General features: G+C 37.9%; 1 protein-coding gene across 1 annotated transcript; it reads left to right on the forward strand.

Moving 5' to 3' along the window:
• The first annotated feature begins 864 nt into the window (after window positions 1–864).
• LOC137741343 (zinc finger protein WIP3-like) lies at window positions 865–4,088 on the forward strand. The gene is made up of 2 exons (XM_068481068.1): window positions 865–1,422; window positions 3,192–4,088. Exons 1-2 carry the CDS (start codon window positions 910–912, stop codon window positions 3,618–3,620), a joined length of 942 nt encoding a protein of 313 aa, XP_068337169.1. The 5' UTR covers window positions 865–909; the 3' UTR covers window positions 3,621–4,088.
• Window positions 4,089–14,983: the final 10,895 nt, after the last annotated feature.

Genomic DNA, 14,983 nt, shown 5'->3' on the forward strand with positions numbered 1-14,983 from the left:
TCACGTTGGTTAGGTGTGAGTCTCCCGTGATTGAGGAATTGTACCTCTGAAGAGTTTATTTTGTGTTGTGTTGTTTTTTATTTTGTTTTGGTTGTCACCATGAGGACATCTTCATGATGTCTCATAGCAGGGCTTCTTTTCCTAAGGATCGTCGTCTTTTGCAAGTTTATCATAAAGTGATGCAAGGTTTTGTTTTGTGAGCGTTATCTTTCCATTTGATTAGATGTGATTATATGTGACAGGTTTTGTATTGTCTTTTTACTATGTGTGCAATCATAGAATTGTATTCCTAATGAATAATGTTTTCGTTTTATTTGATTAATGAAATACCTATTACGAAAAGGTTTGTTTGAAATGTATATAATGGAAGTTAAACAAGATTAGGCATAATTCATACATTATCCCACGAGCCTATCAGGTTCAATGTCCGTTTTGCTTCTATTGAAATATTTTCCTCTTCTTTTAGGTATTGACGAAATGCTCTCGCCTTTTTCCTTCCGCCATTTCAGGTCATCTGCAAAATGTCAATGTAGTATGAGAAATGTGTGCACATAGGTTATATTCCATTATATTATTAATACGAGAAAGAATAAAAGAAAATGCATGTATAATTATAAGCCAACAAGTAGAGGTATTCAGACTATTCTAGGATTCTCTTTCCTTTAGGTGAGTCTCAGTTTTGCATGTCATTATCTGTAACCCCACCATTACTACCCCCTCTCTCTATCTCTTTCTTAACCAAACAAAGGCAAAGGTAGAAAAGGAAAGGAGAAAATAAGTTCCAAAAAAGACAAACCAAACCTCCTTTCATAAATCAACCCTATAAGTGAAGCTTTCCCACAAAAGGTCTGGATAAATCCTCTGAGGAGAGAATTCATTAAGGAGATCTCTCTTTCTCTCTCTCTACAGATGGGTTTATTGAACCATCATGTTGAAGACCAAAATTTGTGCTTTCAAGCACCTCCTTTTATTGAATGGCTGAAACCACCTTCCTCTTTTTCATCATCGTCATCATCGTCATCATCTTCCTTTTGCATATCTGAGAATAGCACTATGCAATGCTTGCCTCTTTTAAGCCGGTTTATGGACACCAAGCCGGTGAAAATAGAAGATGCTGGGGTGCAGAAAGAAGGTTATGGGGTCAAAGAAGAGCAGATGGAGAAAGTTACAGTTGCCTTGCACATTGGACTGCCTAATAGTACTAGTACTACTACAGGTGTTTACTCAGACACATATGATCAGAATAAGAAGGTTTTGAATCTCAAGGAAGAACAAGTAGTCATGAAAAAGAGCTTTCATGGGTGTTCTTTTAACGCAGAAAGTAGGTTTTGGATACCAACGCCTGCTCAGATTCTTGTCGGGCCGATGCAATTTGCTTGCTCCATTTGCAGCAAGACCTTCAATAGGTACAATAACATGCAGGTTAGTTATTCAGTATTAATTTTTACGCATCCTCTATTTGTTAAATAAATTTTTTTAGGGTATCAAAATTGAGGACCTTAAAGACTAATTTTCAGCTACAATCAAACTACAGCCCGAGTCAAGATACAAAATGGAAGTGAACAAAAAGAACACAGTTTGTGGTGAACTTGTGAATCATTATATAAATATTTACTAAGTTTACTATGTACTTAAGTTTAGACTGATGTTGATCAATGACTGTAAATTATTGCTCAAACACCTTTTCTGTGAGAATTGTAGAAGTAAATACTTGTAGTAGCACGTATATAAATATATATGCATCTCTCCCCCCTATATGCTTGCTTCCGTTTTGCAAGATTGTATTTGCCATGGCTCGAAAAATTACAATTAATTGTATATTCTTTGCTTTTTGCTTGGCTTCATTAAGTAGTTCGACTTTTCCAAAAGCGAGACACCGGATTTTGAGGAGATTATTAATCATTAAAGTTTTCATTATCTTTGAGGGGGAAAAGGAACATACACATGAATGGACGGACATCTAGCTCATGAGGGAAAATAGTAAAAGAAATTCTTGGGAAAATTAAACTGACTATAATTTTAACATGTAGTCACTATATATAGCACTACAATTTAATGGTATTTTTATTGACTCGTAAGTAAAAGGTCTCAAGTTCGATTCACATATTACTATACATAATTACTTATGCCAATTCTCACATAAAATGAGTTTGGAAATTGAAAACTTAAATGATTAGTTACAGAACTAATTTTTTGTTTTCATTTTTCTTACGACATGAAAGCCGAAAACTAGAAATTGAAAACTGAAAATTGAAAACGGAAAAGATAGTCAAACAACCAATAGTTAAATACTATAGTTATTCGTAGTTTAGGTTCACAGTACTCGGGTAAATGTTGTCCCTTTTCATTTTAACATGCAATGTTGGTTGACCCTAAGATTTTTTTTTAATTAACGATATTCTATTCTAATCTAATGACATATTGGGGGTGATTTCAAGCTTGGTTACTGGATTTTTGAGTCATTCATATCTTAACCATTGTTCACAAGAGGAAGAGGCTAATTGAATCCAAAAATCTCAGGACTCGATTGTGGTATCAAATTATTTTAGAATATATAAGCATAAAACTGCCATATTTTATGAATTCTCATTGCCATTTTTTTTTCCTTCTTCTAGTTCCTCAATGTTCAAATACGAACTAAAAGGTGTTCTTTTAAGAAGCTGGAGCAAGTTGGGGAAAACTTTTGGACTTGTTAGAAGTTTATACATGATATATATTGAGAGCATGAATGACGAAGTTTGGTTCATATTTTCTTGACATTGAGTTGATAATTGATATATAATATCGATAACATAAAAAACCAAAGTATATTTGGTTCATATTTTCTTGGCATTGTGTTGATATTTGATAATATCAGTAACCCATTGACCAAAGTATCTATAACGTATCTTGCTATAGATTATTAGACACTAGTCAATCACTTCCCTATGGTAATTTGTACATTCAAAATTTCTTTTTGGACTCAGAAATACTTTATATAGAAAAACAAAACCAAATGAGGGTAAAGTTAGTAGTGAACCTACCAAGCTAACCATGAACTGCAAAGTCCATTTTGATTTACATCAACCTTATATATATATATATATGCATTTTACATAAAAGATTTCTTATGCAAGTTAATTTGAGCTCAACTAATGAGTTTATAAGCAACTTTTTCTAAGACAAAAAAGTACTGTGTATTCGGGTTACAGATGCATATGTGGGGCCATGGATCTGAATATAGAAAAGGGCCAGATTCTCTAAAAGGAACACAACCAGCCGCAATGCTGAGGCTACCATGCTATTGTTGTGCTCAAGGCTGCAAGAACAACATTAACCACCCAAGAGCCAAGCCACTCAAAGACTTCAGAACTCTCCAAACTCACTACAAGAGAAAGCACGGAGCAAAGCCATTCATGTGTAGAAAATGTGCCAAAACATTTGCAGTTAAAGGCGATTGGAGAACCCATGAAAAGAACTGTGGCAAGCTATGGTATTGCACTTGCGGATCTGATTTTAAACACAAAAGATCCCTCAAGGACCATATTAGATCCTTTGGTAAGGGACATTCTCCACACCCGTCTCTTGAGGGTTTTCACGAGGATGAGAAGGAATGCGTAACTGGTTCGGAAGAGGAATGAGTTTTTATCAAAACTAGCCAAAGTAATTTGCCCCGTTTTCCCGAAAAATAGCATTTTTTTATAAAACTTTTCAACAATAGCCAAAAATCTTGTTCCTATCTCACACATTTCGTTACACGTAACCTGATGTGTGACATAGGAATGATAGGAATGAGGGGTAAACTTTTGCTAGTTTTGATAAAAACTCATGAGGAGGCTTCATCTTATAGAGCTTATTCTCTTTCGTTGGTCGGGTTTAAGATTTGAAATTATGGAAGGCAAATAATGAAGGTAATTAGTAGGGTACGTACTATATATATCCAACCTTGTGCTCTGTAACAAAAAATTCTCAGCAGCTTGCACACCATGCACATAGGGGAGCGGTTTGCTACGGAGCACTTGCTGTGTGTTAGGGAGTAATTAATAACTCCAAACAGTTTGCTTAGTGGTTTAAATATAAATAAGTTGATGATTACTTGAAGTGATGAAGCAGATGAATTTTCTTTCTCCTATCAACTCATGGTAGGTACCACAAAGTTACAGTCTTTTGTAGCATCCCCCAAGGAGAAAATTTATCAGCTTCATTGCCAACTAGTAATCTATTACATGATTGTTGTATTTTCAAATTGAAATGTTTGGATTCTGGATAATCATCTATATGATCTCTCTCTCTCTCTCTCTCTCTCTCTCTCTCTCTATTTATATTTTCTTTCATTGATGATAAACCTTTCATGCTAAAGAGAATGAAATCTTTGATTTTTCTCTAATGTCTGATGATTTTAGAATCTACTTATGACTAAAATAAGGGTGCATAAGGGGTAGGTTATAAACATGAACAAAACAAAGGGAAGGATAATTAATTAACTAATATGGTAGCTAGATTGCTTTTTGACTAATTCCATGATAATCCTTAATGGCTTGCTTTAATCAATATAGAGAACAGAAACTGCAATTTTTTTTTGTTTAAAATACAGGGGGAGATGCATGTAGTTTCATCACTTTTCTATTCTTTTGTTGGCAGCATAACTACAGAAGATGCACGTAGCTGTGATAATTGTTCCGTTCAATCATGACCAATATGCTTTAACATAAAATAGGTTTTTTTTTTTTTTTTTTTTTTAATTATTTCCAATTTTTCAAATGGCAAGGTGGGCATACAGTGTGAGTCCAATTTGGGGTGCCAATACCTAATCAACCATCGAGGTTATAACATCAATTATATAATGATTGGGTGTTGATTTATTGAGATGGATAGAAAAACTTTAACCTTACCTTGAGCATTTTCATTGTTTAGTTATGAAAGTTAATCAAAACCCAAAAAGCAAAAACATAACCATATGTGTATGTGTGAAAGGGAGATTTGGCAAAGACTTTTTTTTATAAAGAAGACACACAAAAAAGAGATGGAGAGAGAATGGCGCTAAAAGAGGTTGAAATTTGGTTTCTTGTGAGGTAGACTTGACTAGGTAAAAAAAGAAAAGGAGAAATGTGAAATGGTGTTTGATTTTTTTTGAAGATAATTAGGGTCCTCCACCATGATTTGTCGGGTGAGAAAAAGAACTTGAGAGGAAGTTAAACAATCACCCCCTTTTGTTTGTATATATTTTTTAGCTGTGTCCCTTCACATTCAACCATACATGTCATATATTTGCATGCACCAAAACTGCACCACATTCATGAGTCTTCTTGGTGATGCTCTACTTACCCTCCTAGCCAGCTGGCTGTCCAATAAAGGGACGCCAATTAGGAGAGAGCAAGGCTTATTTTTTGTTGTTCATCATGATCCATTCCTTAAGATATGAAAACAAAGCCTCTAAATTTAATCGCATAATCTATAGTAGCAAGCTAGGGTTTGTTAATTAAATTGGGGTTAAGAGGCGTATGGGAGTTAAATCATATTTTATATTATATTGAGTCAAGTGATAAAAGCATGGTATGAGACACGCATTGATAGGATTTTTACCACCTACAAAAGTAGTGTTAAATCACGTTGAAATACTTGCAAAAGAATAAGGTAATTGTAGTAAAGATAGCTCAAGCAAGCTTGTTCTCCACAAAGATTGATATGAATAACTTGTATTTAAAACCAATTCTTAATTAACTATTCAACACAAAATTTATAAAAGATTTGAAATCATGTATTAAAGTAAATAATGCAATAAATTAAAATAAAGTAAATCGGCAATATAGAAATCACACAAAGTAAAAATAACACACAGCTTAGAAAATCAAAGGTAAAAGGCACTAGATTTTAGCCGTAACCATTAACAATCTTACGTAATTCTAATAATTACTTGAGACATTCAAACTAGTACATATATTAAACATGTAATCCATTTGTGGCATTCAAATCAAATCTAAACATGCAAGACTTATTAAGTTTTATGAAAACTTTTTGAAAAACCTTACAACCCTTGAGAGTGTGGCATTCACCTTAAGTGAACTTACAATTATCAATCACGAGAAGCATTAATCAATTTTAGGGTAAATCCAACAAAAATTACATCCGACTACTTTTCTAAACACCCTAATGGTGATCAAGCAGATATATAGATAGTTTAAACTCAATGATAAATAATTCAAAGCATGCATGCATAACATCATAAGTAAATTAAAAAGAAACTACATATTCATGTTGAGGCTCGTTGTGGAGCCAAAAATAATCAAGAAAATTATGGAGGCAACATGTGCACTTTTGGGTTAAAATGAAAATATTACCCTCGAGGCACGCCGTGATTCTCACACACATGCAACAGACAATAACGACTCAATCAAGGAATAGTCAAAGGTGATCAAAATGGTATTTATTCAAAACCCTCTCATCACTCCTCATCAAATCCTCACTCAAAAGGTAAATGTGGAGCCAAAAATAATCAAGGGGTGACACGTGGATTTTTGGGTAGAAAAGGACAAAATTACCCTCGAGGTACACTGGAACTCCTACGCGTGAGCAGTGGACAATCATCCCTCAATCAAGTCAAGAGTGCCCAAATAGGTAATTATGTACAACCTATTTCATCCATCCTCATCATATCTTCTCCACAAGGCAACCCCCAAATCCTTCCTCTTTTATTATAATAATTAGCTAATTAATTAAATAATTATTCCATTTATTAGCTAACTAACCACAAATCAAGAACCTAACCCACAAAACCATCCAAGTGGCCAGTCCATCTCCTCCCAAGATGGCTGGCCACATCCCTATATAAGCCCTCTCATTCTCTCCAAAACTCAATTCCAATTCTCTCCAAAACTCAATTCCAATTCTCTTGCTAAACTCTCTAAATTCTCCAAACTTTAGCATCAGAGGTTTGCATCCACAGGGGCATGAGGCTCTTCGCCTTGACCTAAGGTGTTATTTGTTTTGTAAGTGCAATTTTGTCCAACAGCAAGGAGAAAGAAATTTGCATCCACAGTAACTCCCAATTTTCCTAATCAATTTGGGATTAATTGCCAATTTAATTGCAAGATATTATTTCACATAATATCTTCCTATTACACTCACAATTTGACCATATATGGCCGGCCCTTATTCTCTAAATAGGGCCGGTCACTCCCCTATAAATAGTCATGTTTTCCCACTAAAATGCTAATTTCATTATCTCCCCAAAAAATTCCTAAACACCTTCTCTCTCAAATTCTAACTTTGGCATCGGAGATTCTTCGGCCAAAGCCCCCCATTCATCATGGGCGCGTGAGGCTTTTGGTCTTAATCTTAGGTGTTATTATTTTGCAGGTGCATTTTCGTCAAAGAAGAAGATAGCGGAAATTTGCATCCACAAATTGGTGCTTTCATTGAGAGTTTGATTCACACGCTCGAAGAAGACTCTCGCATTCAAATTTTCTTATTTCTTGTTCATTCGTAAATTTTTCATACTTTCTTACTCCTAAAATTTTTGGATTCTTCGAATAGAGGTAATGGAAAAATACAATCACGAGAAATTCAGAAACCACGAGGAACGAAACTTTCTACGTTCAAAGATCCGGATCAAATGATGAAGAACAAGACGTAGCCCTACCATGACGATCCACAAGGCTCAATACGATGGCAACAGGAGCACCACCACCATGGCAGCCAAGGGGACCACCGTGGTAGTGGGGAGTGGGCCAACTCCATGGTAGCAAGCTTATGGTGAGCAGAGGGCAGCGAGGAAACCACTAGCCCAGGCCCATACCACTTTGTAGTAGCAAGCCCAATCACTAGAAGCAGCCCAAGCCGTTACCCCAAGCCTCGTCCACTTAGTGCATAACCCAATCCTTAGCCCACACTGCAAGGCAGTCGAGCGAGGCCCAGTGTGAGCTGCCCCAAGCCATTACCCCCGTAGTGTAGGCCCAAGTATCGTCCACTTGGCGCACGGCCCAATCTGCAGCCCACGTTGTAAGCCCGAGCAACTACTCCAGCAGCGTAAGCCCAAGCCTCGTCCACTTGGCGCATGGCCCAATTCGCATGCCACATTGCAAGGCAACCGAGCGAGGCCCGGCGTAGGCCTGCCTGAGCCACTACCTCAGCAGCGCAAGCCCAAGCAGTTGCTGCAGGAGAAGTAGCCCAGCGCTCATGCGCACCCTACACGAGGTAATCCATGCTAGCGACCCGACCTACTCCGACGATCCGACCCACTCCCATGGTCCAATCTGAGGCACAACCCACTCTCATAACCCACCGAGCAATCCCAACTGGTCCAAGACTAGTTCAACTGTCATAGCTTCATATTTTTAGACCGATAATTGAACCGAAGGTATTTTCACCCCATTTCTTCATAGATTTGACATCCTAACTTAAATCTCGCGCTTGGAGTCCAATACACTTCCGCTACATAAGGAGATGTATACCATCCAAGCTCTTCCACCCCAAATGGAAAACAACACTTGTCTTGACAAGTCATAGAGTTGACAAATACCCTCGCGCAGCAAACTACCTTGGTGAATTAGCTCTTGCTGAGCATCGAGATGCAACGTGCCTGAGACGAGGTGTCCCAAAATAGGATAAAGGCAGACGATGAACCTCTTCAACAACGTCCTGGTAAGCAACCACTTGACCAGTCACGAACCGATCGTTCTAACAGTGTACACTCTCGACTGGGCCCTCAAAATAGCGTATACTTTCATCTTAGCGCGTAGAAGAGTGTGCACTCTCAGTTAGGCCTATGAATGAGCAAACATTCACAATTGGGGCCACCACTCCGATAATCAACATAAGCAACCTTCTAGGAGAAGTGTTTATTCGCAGCTAAGCCCGCAATGAGCATCATCCACCTCACATTAGAGTAGACAATGCGACAGACGGAGAGAAGCAGTCACTCGATCTGACTCAAGTTCAACCGGCAGCCTGTGAGTAGTTCGCTTGTCTGCTAGGAACATACCACATGCACCACAGCCGCGACATAGACAAGCTAAGCACAGGGAAAAACAGCTTAGACCAACATGTCGCAACCGGGGGCAGCTGGAAGCTCTAATATCCTAGAGAGGTAAATTCAAGAAGATGTTGAGAAGTTCTAACCGTATGATTGCATGGTTTCCAACGCCACAAAGCTACTGACAAAACACTCAGACGAGACATAACCAACACAAACAGGTTACCTCTCATTGACAAGATCGAGCAGATCGAATCATCCCACATACACTGGAGGATACAATGATTACTTCTGTTCCGACAAACGCATCAACTCAGCCTAATCGCGCGTCGGGGGCAGATAGGTACCAGAAAGACACACCGGCCCAACCATTACGAAATAGGGGCATGTCTTGTTTTCATCACAACTTCGTGCTCAAAGTCGTGCATGCCTACTCCATGGCCTCCGACCGCCTTTGATTTATCACCATGGCTCCTAGCCATACCGATCTTCCACCACGATCCCCAGTCGTACCACCTTGTGGCTTCTATCTACACTGACCAAACCCACGACACTTCAAACTTTAAAGCATCCAACGACAGAGCAGAATACGAGGCCTTACTAGCAGCCTCTGCTAGCGAAAGACTTAATAGTGGAAAAGCTCACAATCCATTCAAATTCTCAATTGATCACCAACCAATCCTCTAAAAGGCACACGACGAAACATATAACGATGGCGCAATACTTGAAGAAAGTCTTGGAGAAGCTCGTTGTGTTTCCCACTTACACGCTTACGTGGGTTCCACAAGCAGTTCGAAGTCTCAAGCAGATTGCCAAACAAGACCTCACAGGTTGAGGATTATTTAAGTTGTCCAGCAGTTTAGCTTTCCTCATCTACACTCACGACAACAACTTCCATGCTCTCCAGTGCAAGATGGTAAACTAATTCCCCAACACCCTTTTGGGTCTGCTCACCAGTACGGGATGATAAACTAATTGCTCTCCAGTGTGAGAGGGTAAACTAATTCCCCGACACCCATTTGGATATACTCTAGTGCGAGATGATAACTAATTGTTCTCTAGTGCGAGAGGCTAAACCAATTCCCTGACACCCATCTGGATTTGCTCTCCAGTGCGAGAGGATAAACTAATTGCTCTCCAATACAAGAGGGCAAACTAATTCCCCAACACCCATCTGCATCTACTCTCTAATGCGAGAGGATAAACTAATTGCTCTCCAATGCGGAATGGTAAACCAATTCCCCAACACCCATATGGGTTTGCTCTCCAGTGCGAGAGGATAAACTAATTGCTCTCCAATGTGAGAAAGCCACACAACTCAAAAGATCGAATACTCGAAGGCTAGCTAAGAAGCAAATGGTTAGGGGCAACAGCCACTTCACACTCAACAGTTCGCTTATCTGATACTTCATCTCCAGCAACTTTGATCTTGGCAACTCCGTCCTTGATTGGTCTATCTACGGCAGCTGAGAAATCAAACTCAAGCAGTTTTCTCATTCTTGGCAAGCAGCCTAAACATGACAGCCCAAGCCGCGGCCTATGTCATGCCATTTCCTTTGCCTATGTCGAGCCAACATTTAGCTTCAATTAAGCTGAGCGGCACAAGCTATGGCCCCTGCCACACCACCGCTTCATCCTATACGAAGCCAACTCTTGGCCTCTACTAGCCGATGTGCCGCACCACCCTGATGGCTGCCCCGTGGCAACACCACCTAAGAAGAAGACAAAGAAAATTAAGTTTTCCTTACATTGGTGTGGCACGGAGAAGACAAAGAATCAATGGAAGAAGGTTCTTTGCACAGGCAAGCAAAGAAAAGTGCTAGGGGAGGGGGAACAAATATTCTCTAGCTTTCTCTCTTTCTTGTAGGGATAAATAATTGCCCTTTGAAGTTGATTTAATCCCCTACTTAAGGTAGGCTTAAATAGGCTTTAGAGGCAATTTATTTCCCTTTCCTAGAAGAATCTAATTCCAAATCCAAGTGGGAATCTGCATCAAAGTTAGAGATCTCTACACCTGCTGCCCTTTCCTGCGAGTAGCCCAGTAGATGTGGGGGCATTTGTGGAGCCAAAAATAATCAAGAAAATTATGGAGGTGACACATATACTTTTGGGTTAAAAGGACAAAATTACCCTCAAGGCACACCTGGATTCTCACACGCATGCAACGGACAATAACGACTCAATCAAGGAAGAGTCGAAGGTGATCAAAATGGTTTATTTAAAACCCTCTCATCACTCCTCATCAAATCCTTACTCAAAAGGTAACTCCCAATTTTCCTATTCAATTTGGAATTAATTGCCAAGATATTATTTCAGATCATATCTTGCAATTACACTCACAATTTGACCATATGTGGTTAGCCTTTATTATCCAAATAGGGCCAGTCACTCCCCTATAAATAGCCACGTTTTCCCACTAAAATGCTAATTTCATTCTCTCCCTAAAAAATTCCTAAACACTTTCTCTCTTAAATTCTAATTTTGGCATCGGAGATTCTTTAGCCAAAGCGAAGAAGACGATGGAAATTTGCATCCACATAGCCTCGCCCTAACAAAAGGAAATTAGTTACGCATAATTATAATTGAAAAATAAAATATTATCATGAAAAAATAGAAAACACCCTTGTAATAAGTCGTCAAAAGCTCCTAAACCAAAGTTATGACCCCAAAACGTTCTGCCATCCAGGTCATCTCCAACTGAAAGGTCCAGAGGGCCAGAGGGCCAAAAATAGCCTGAAAATCATCTCCAACTAAGGGCTACGCCACAGGGCTAGTGGGCCTTATGGAATCTAAAAAAGCTAAAGGGCTAGCCTAATCCAGCCAACCAGCCAGCCCCAAGCTAGGCCAGAGGGCTGAGTATTCTTGTGATAACTCATATATTTGATACATTTATCCTTTAGTGATATTTTTGAGTTAAACTAGTTGTATTTTACCCTCTTTTGTGTTAGTGTGCAGCTAACCGTATTTTGGAGCTCAATTGAGGACAAATAAGGCAAAATGGTGCTAAAAATGGAGAATTGAATAAGGAGGCTGATGTAGACAAAGAATTAAAAGTGGAAACTGAATATGGTGATGAATATGGCTCCTTATAAGACCAATAATAGCAAAAAACATGGGAATTAAATGTCCAATTATTGGGATGTATTAGCAATCTATAACAGCCTCTTTAACCTTATAAAATTGAGAGTTTCAGCCACTTTTACATAAGCTTCGCCTTGGGGACGCCCATAGCTCTCTCTTTTCTCTTTCTTTGGCCCTTCTTCCAGAAACAAAATCCTTTCTCCATTCACTATTTGCAGCCACCAAAGAAACCACGCAGCCACGCTATTCTTGGAGAAGTTCAATATCAGAATTGCTTCAAGGGGGTTTCTTCTATGAACTTTAATTTCACTCATGTTGTTCTTGATATTAATATATTCTATAATCATGTTGTGTGATTTAGTTCATAGCTGGGGATTTCAATGTAGCCTTGCAAACCTACTTTATGTTATTAAGTTGAAGTATTCAGATTACCAATCTGTGTTCTTGTTTAATTCACTAATTTTATAGTATAATTTGTTTGTTAATCTTAATGTTTGATCACCATTAGGACTACTTATGAATTATTTGATCAGGGTTATAGTACACATCATGCTTAATCTTGGTGGACATGTGAATGAAGGAAGAAACTGCTATGCATACATCCTGCCATGTGATTTCTTTGGTTCTTTGAAGTTTTCTTGTTCTTAATGGATTCTTACTTGCTAATCTAAGTTGAACATCACAATTGGGTTGCAGATTAGGAGTACTTGATCACAACCACACATCAAATGGATGATCATAAATGAGTAAAACGAACCCTAGTCGCAAATTGGAGAGTTGAATGCATTTTAACTTAATTTTCATGGAATTGGCTTGTAATGGTGAAATCGGTATCCCTAGTTCCGTTCCCATCGTTTCTGAATCAATCTATCATTCATCTTTATTTTGTATTGCATTTTAAGTTACTTTAGATACCAAAACAAGAATCTAAATTTAGTTTTCATTTTCATTGTTAGTGAGGGTTCACATAAAGCTAGTAATTTGTAGAGTTCTAATCAGTCCCTGTGGTTTGACACCCTTACTTGTGCCATTATACTATCCATATATTTGTACTTGAAGGGAATACAACAGATATAACTGATAGTATTGTTAATTATTCCTGTCGGTTATATCCGATAGGAATGCTAGGCCAAAATTCAAATACAACCGCTAGCTGACGTCAGCTAGCCGCTATTTTTTTTTTCTTTTCTTTTTTTTTTTTACAAAATTTTTTAAAATTGTTTTTTTTTTAATTCTATTTTTTTCCTATAACTTCCTAAGCCATTATACAATATTAAATTTAAATAATAAATTATGTTTGGCCCTATGGCCATTTGGCCCTCGGTTGGAGACGGTTTTTTGTGATAAGGCTAAAATGAGCCCTATGGCCCTTTGGCCCTCAATTGGAGATGGAAGCAAATATGGCCCTATACTGTTGATTAAAATATTAATTTCTTAAAGGGCCAGAGGACTAAAACGAGCCCTCTGGCCAACCTTCGGTTGGAGATGGCCTTAGGGCTCCTAACTCAGCATATAAATAGACTAATAAACCTAAATCCTACCTAAAATAGCTCTTCCACCAAATCCTGAAGACCAAATAAAATAATAAACTAGGAAACACAATCCTATTCAAATCGGGTAATTTGATCAGCCAAAGAATCCACAGGTTTTATGACCAAATCCGCTCCAAATCAAGCCCAAAATATGGCGTTGGAAAGATTATAACATCACTAACAACTTCGTAGAATAAAGCTTCCTCAAAAGTCATCATCTTAACTCGCCACATTCAAACAGCTTGGAAATATAATTTGGAATTGTGATAAAAATATTTTGAAAGACTCACAAATCCACTCCAATGGGAATTACTCCAAAATTCATCAGTTTCATCACTTTTTCCCCAAATAGATTCACATATTGAAATATAAAGCAAAGTATCAAAATTCTCTAAAAATATTCAATAAGTTATAACTAAGATTAATGTAAAATATAGAATATTATTGACTCATCATGCATGCTTGATACCCTAAGTATGTGTTAGCGAAATTGGAAGAAAGTGAATTTATTTTTTCATCTCATTCACATCGATTTAATTTATTGTATAGTTCAGTGCATGACACTTTGAATAATCGTGCTAAATGAACTTAAAGTGTGTACATTTGTGCATAATCTTACTAGGAAACAAATGTTTGATTGTACCTAAGAAGTGAATTGTGCTTAACCGAACCATCCTTAACCCTAATGTGACTCGATCTTTTACTAAGCAAACAACTGCAACAATTCCTTTCGTTTGATAATATTAATGTGAAATTATACATTGGATAACTTTCACTAGGAAAATAAAATTTAAAATTTAATCTATACAAATCTTAAGCTTGTAAATAGGCACTCTGATATGAACGAATAACACACTAATTTATCCTCTCAATCTCTCTTTTGTCTCTATTTTTCTGTCTAATTTATCCTCCAAATATCTGTCTTGTCTCTATTTTACTCTCTTACTCCTTATTTTATTTCAAACATGTTATAATGAGTGTGCTCTTACATTTCAAACACGACAATGGCTTCGATCTGGGTGTTGGGGTGGTAAGAGACGAAGTTTTGTTAGAACCAATTGGTGACGGGGCGGCAGTGGAGAGGAGCTCGTTAGGGAGGTCGATGGTGAATTAGGTATTTGATTCAAAAAGGCCTAGAGCACCGCCGAGTTGAAGTTCAAGACCTTAACACATTCCAAACTCGGAATTGCAGATGTTGCACTAACTTATACGCTGACAGGAGGTTGTCAAGTGAGAAAGAGGTAGGGGAGATGACTAAATGGTGGGATGTAAGGCTGGAAAAGAGTATGAGATAGATGGAGGAGATGGAGAATGATCCCACTTTAATACTATGTGGAATAATTTGCCATTCAAAGACAATTAAGTTAAAAGGACCAAAATGCCTTGTCATGTAAGCCGGGTTAACTAATCTTTAACGAAA

This window comes from Pyrus communis, chromosome 8, assembly GCF_963583255.1.
Source record: "Pyrus communis chromosome 8, drPyrComm1.1, whole genome shotgun sequence".
NCBI classification, from domain to species: domain Eukaryota; kingdom Viridiplantae; phylum Streptophyta; class Magnoliopsida; order Rosales; family Rosaceae; genus Pyrus; species Pyrus communis.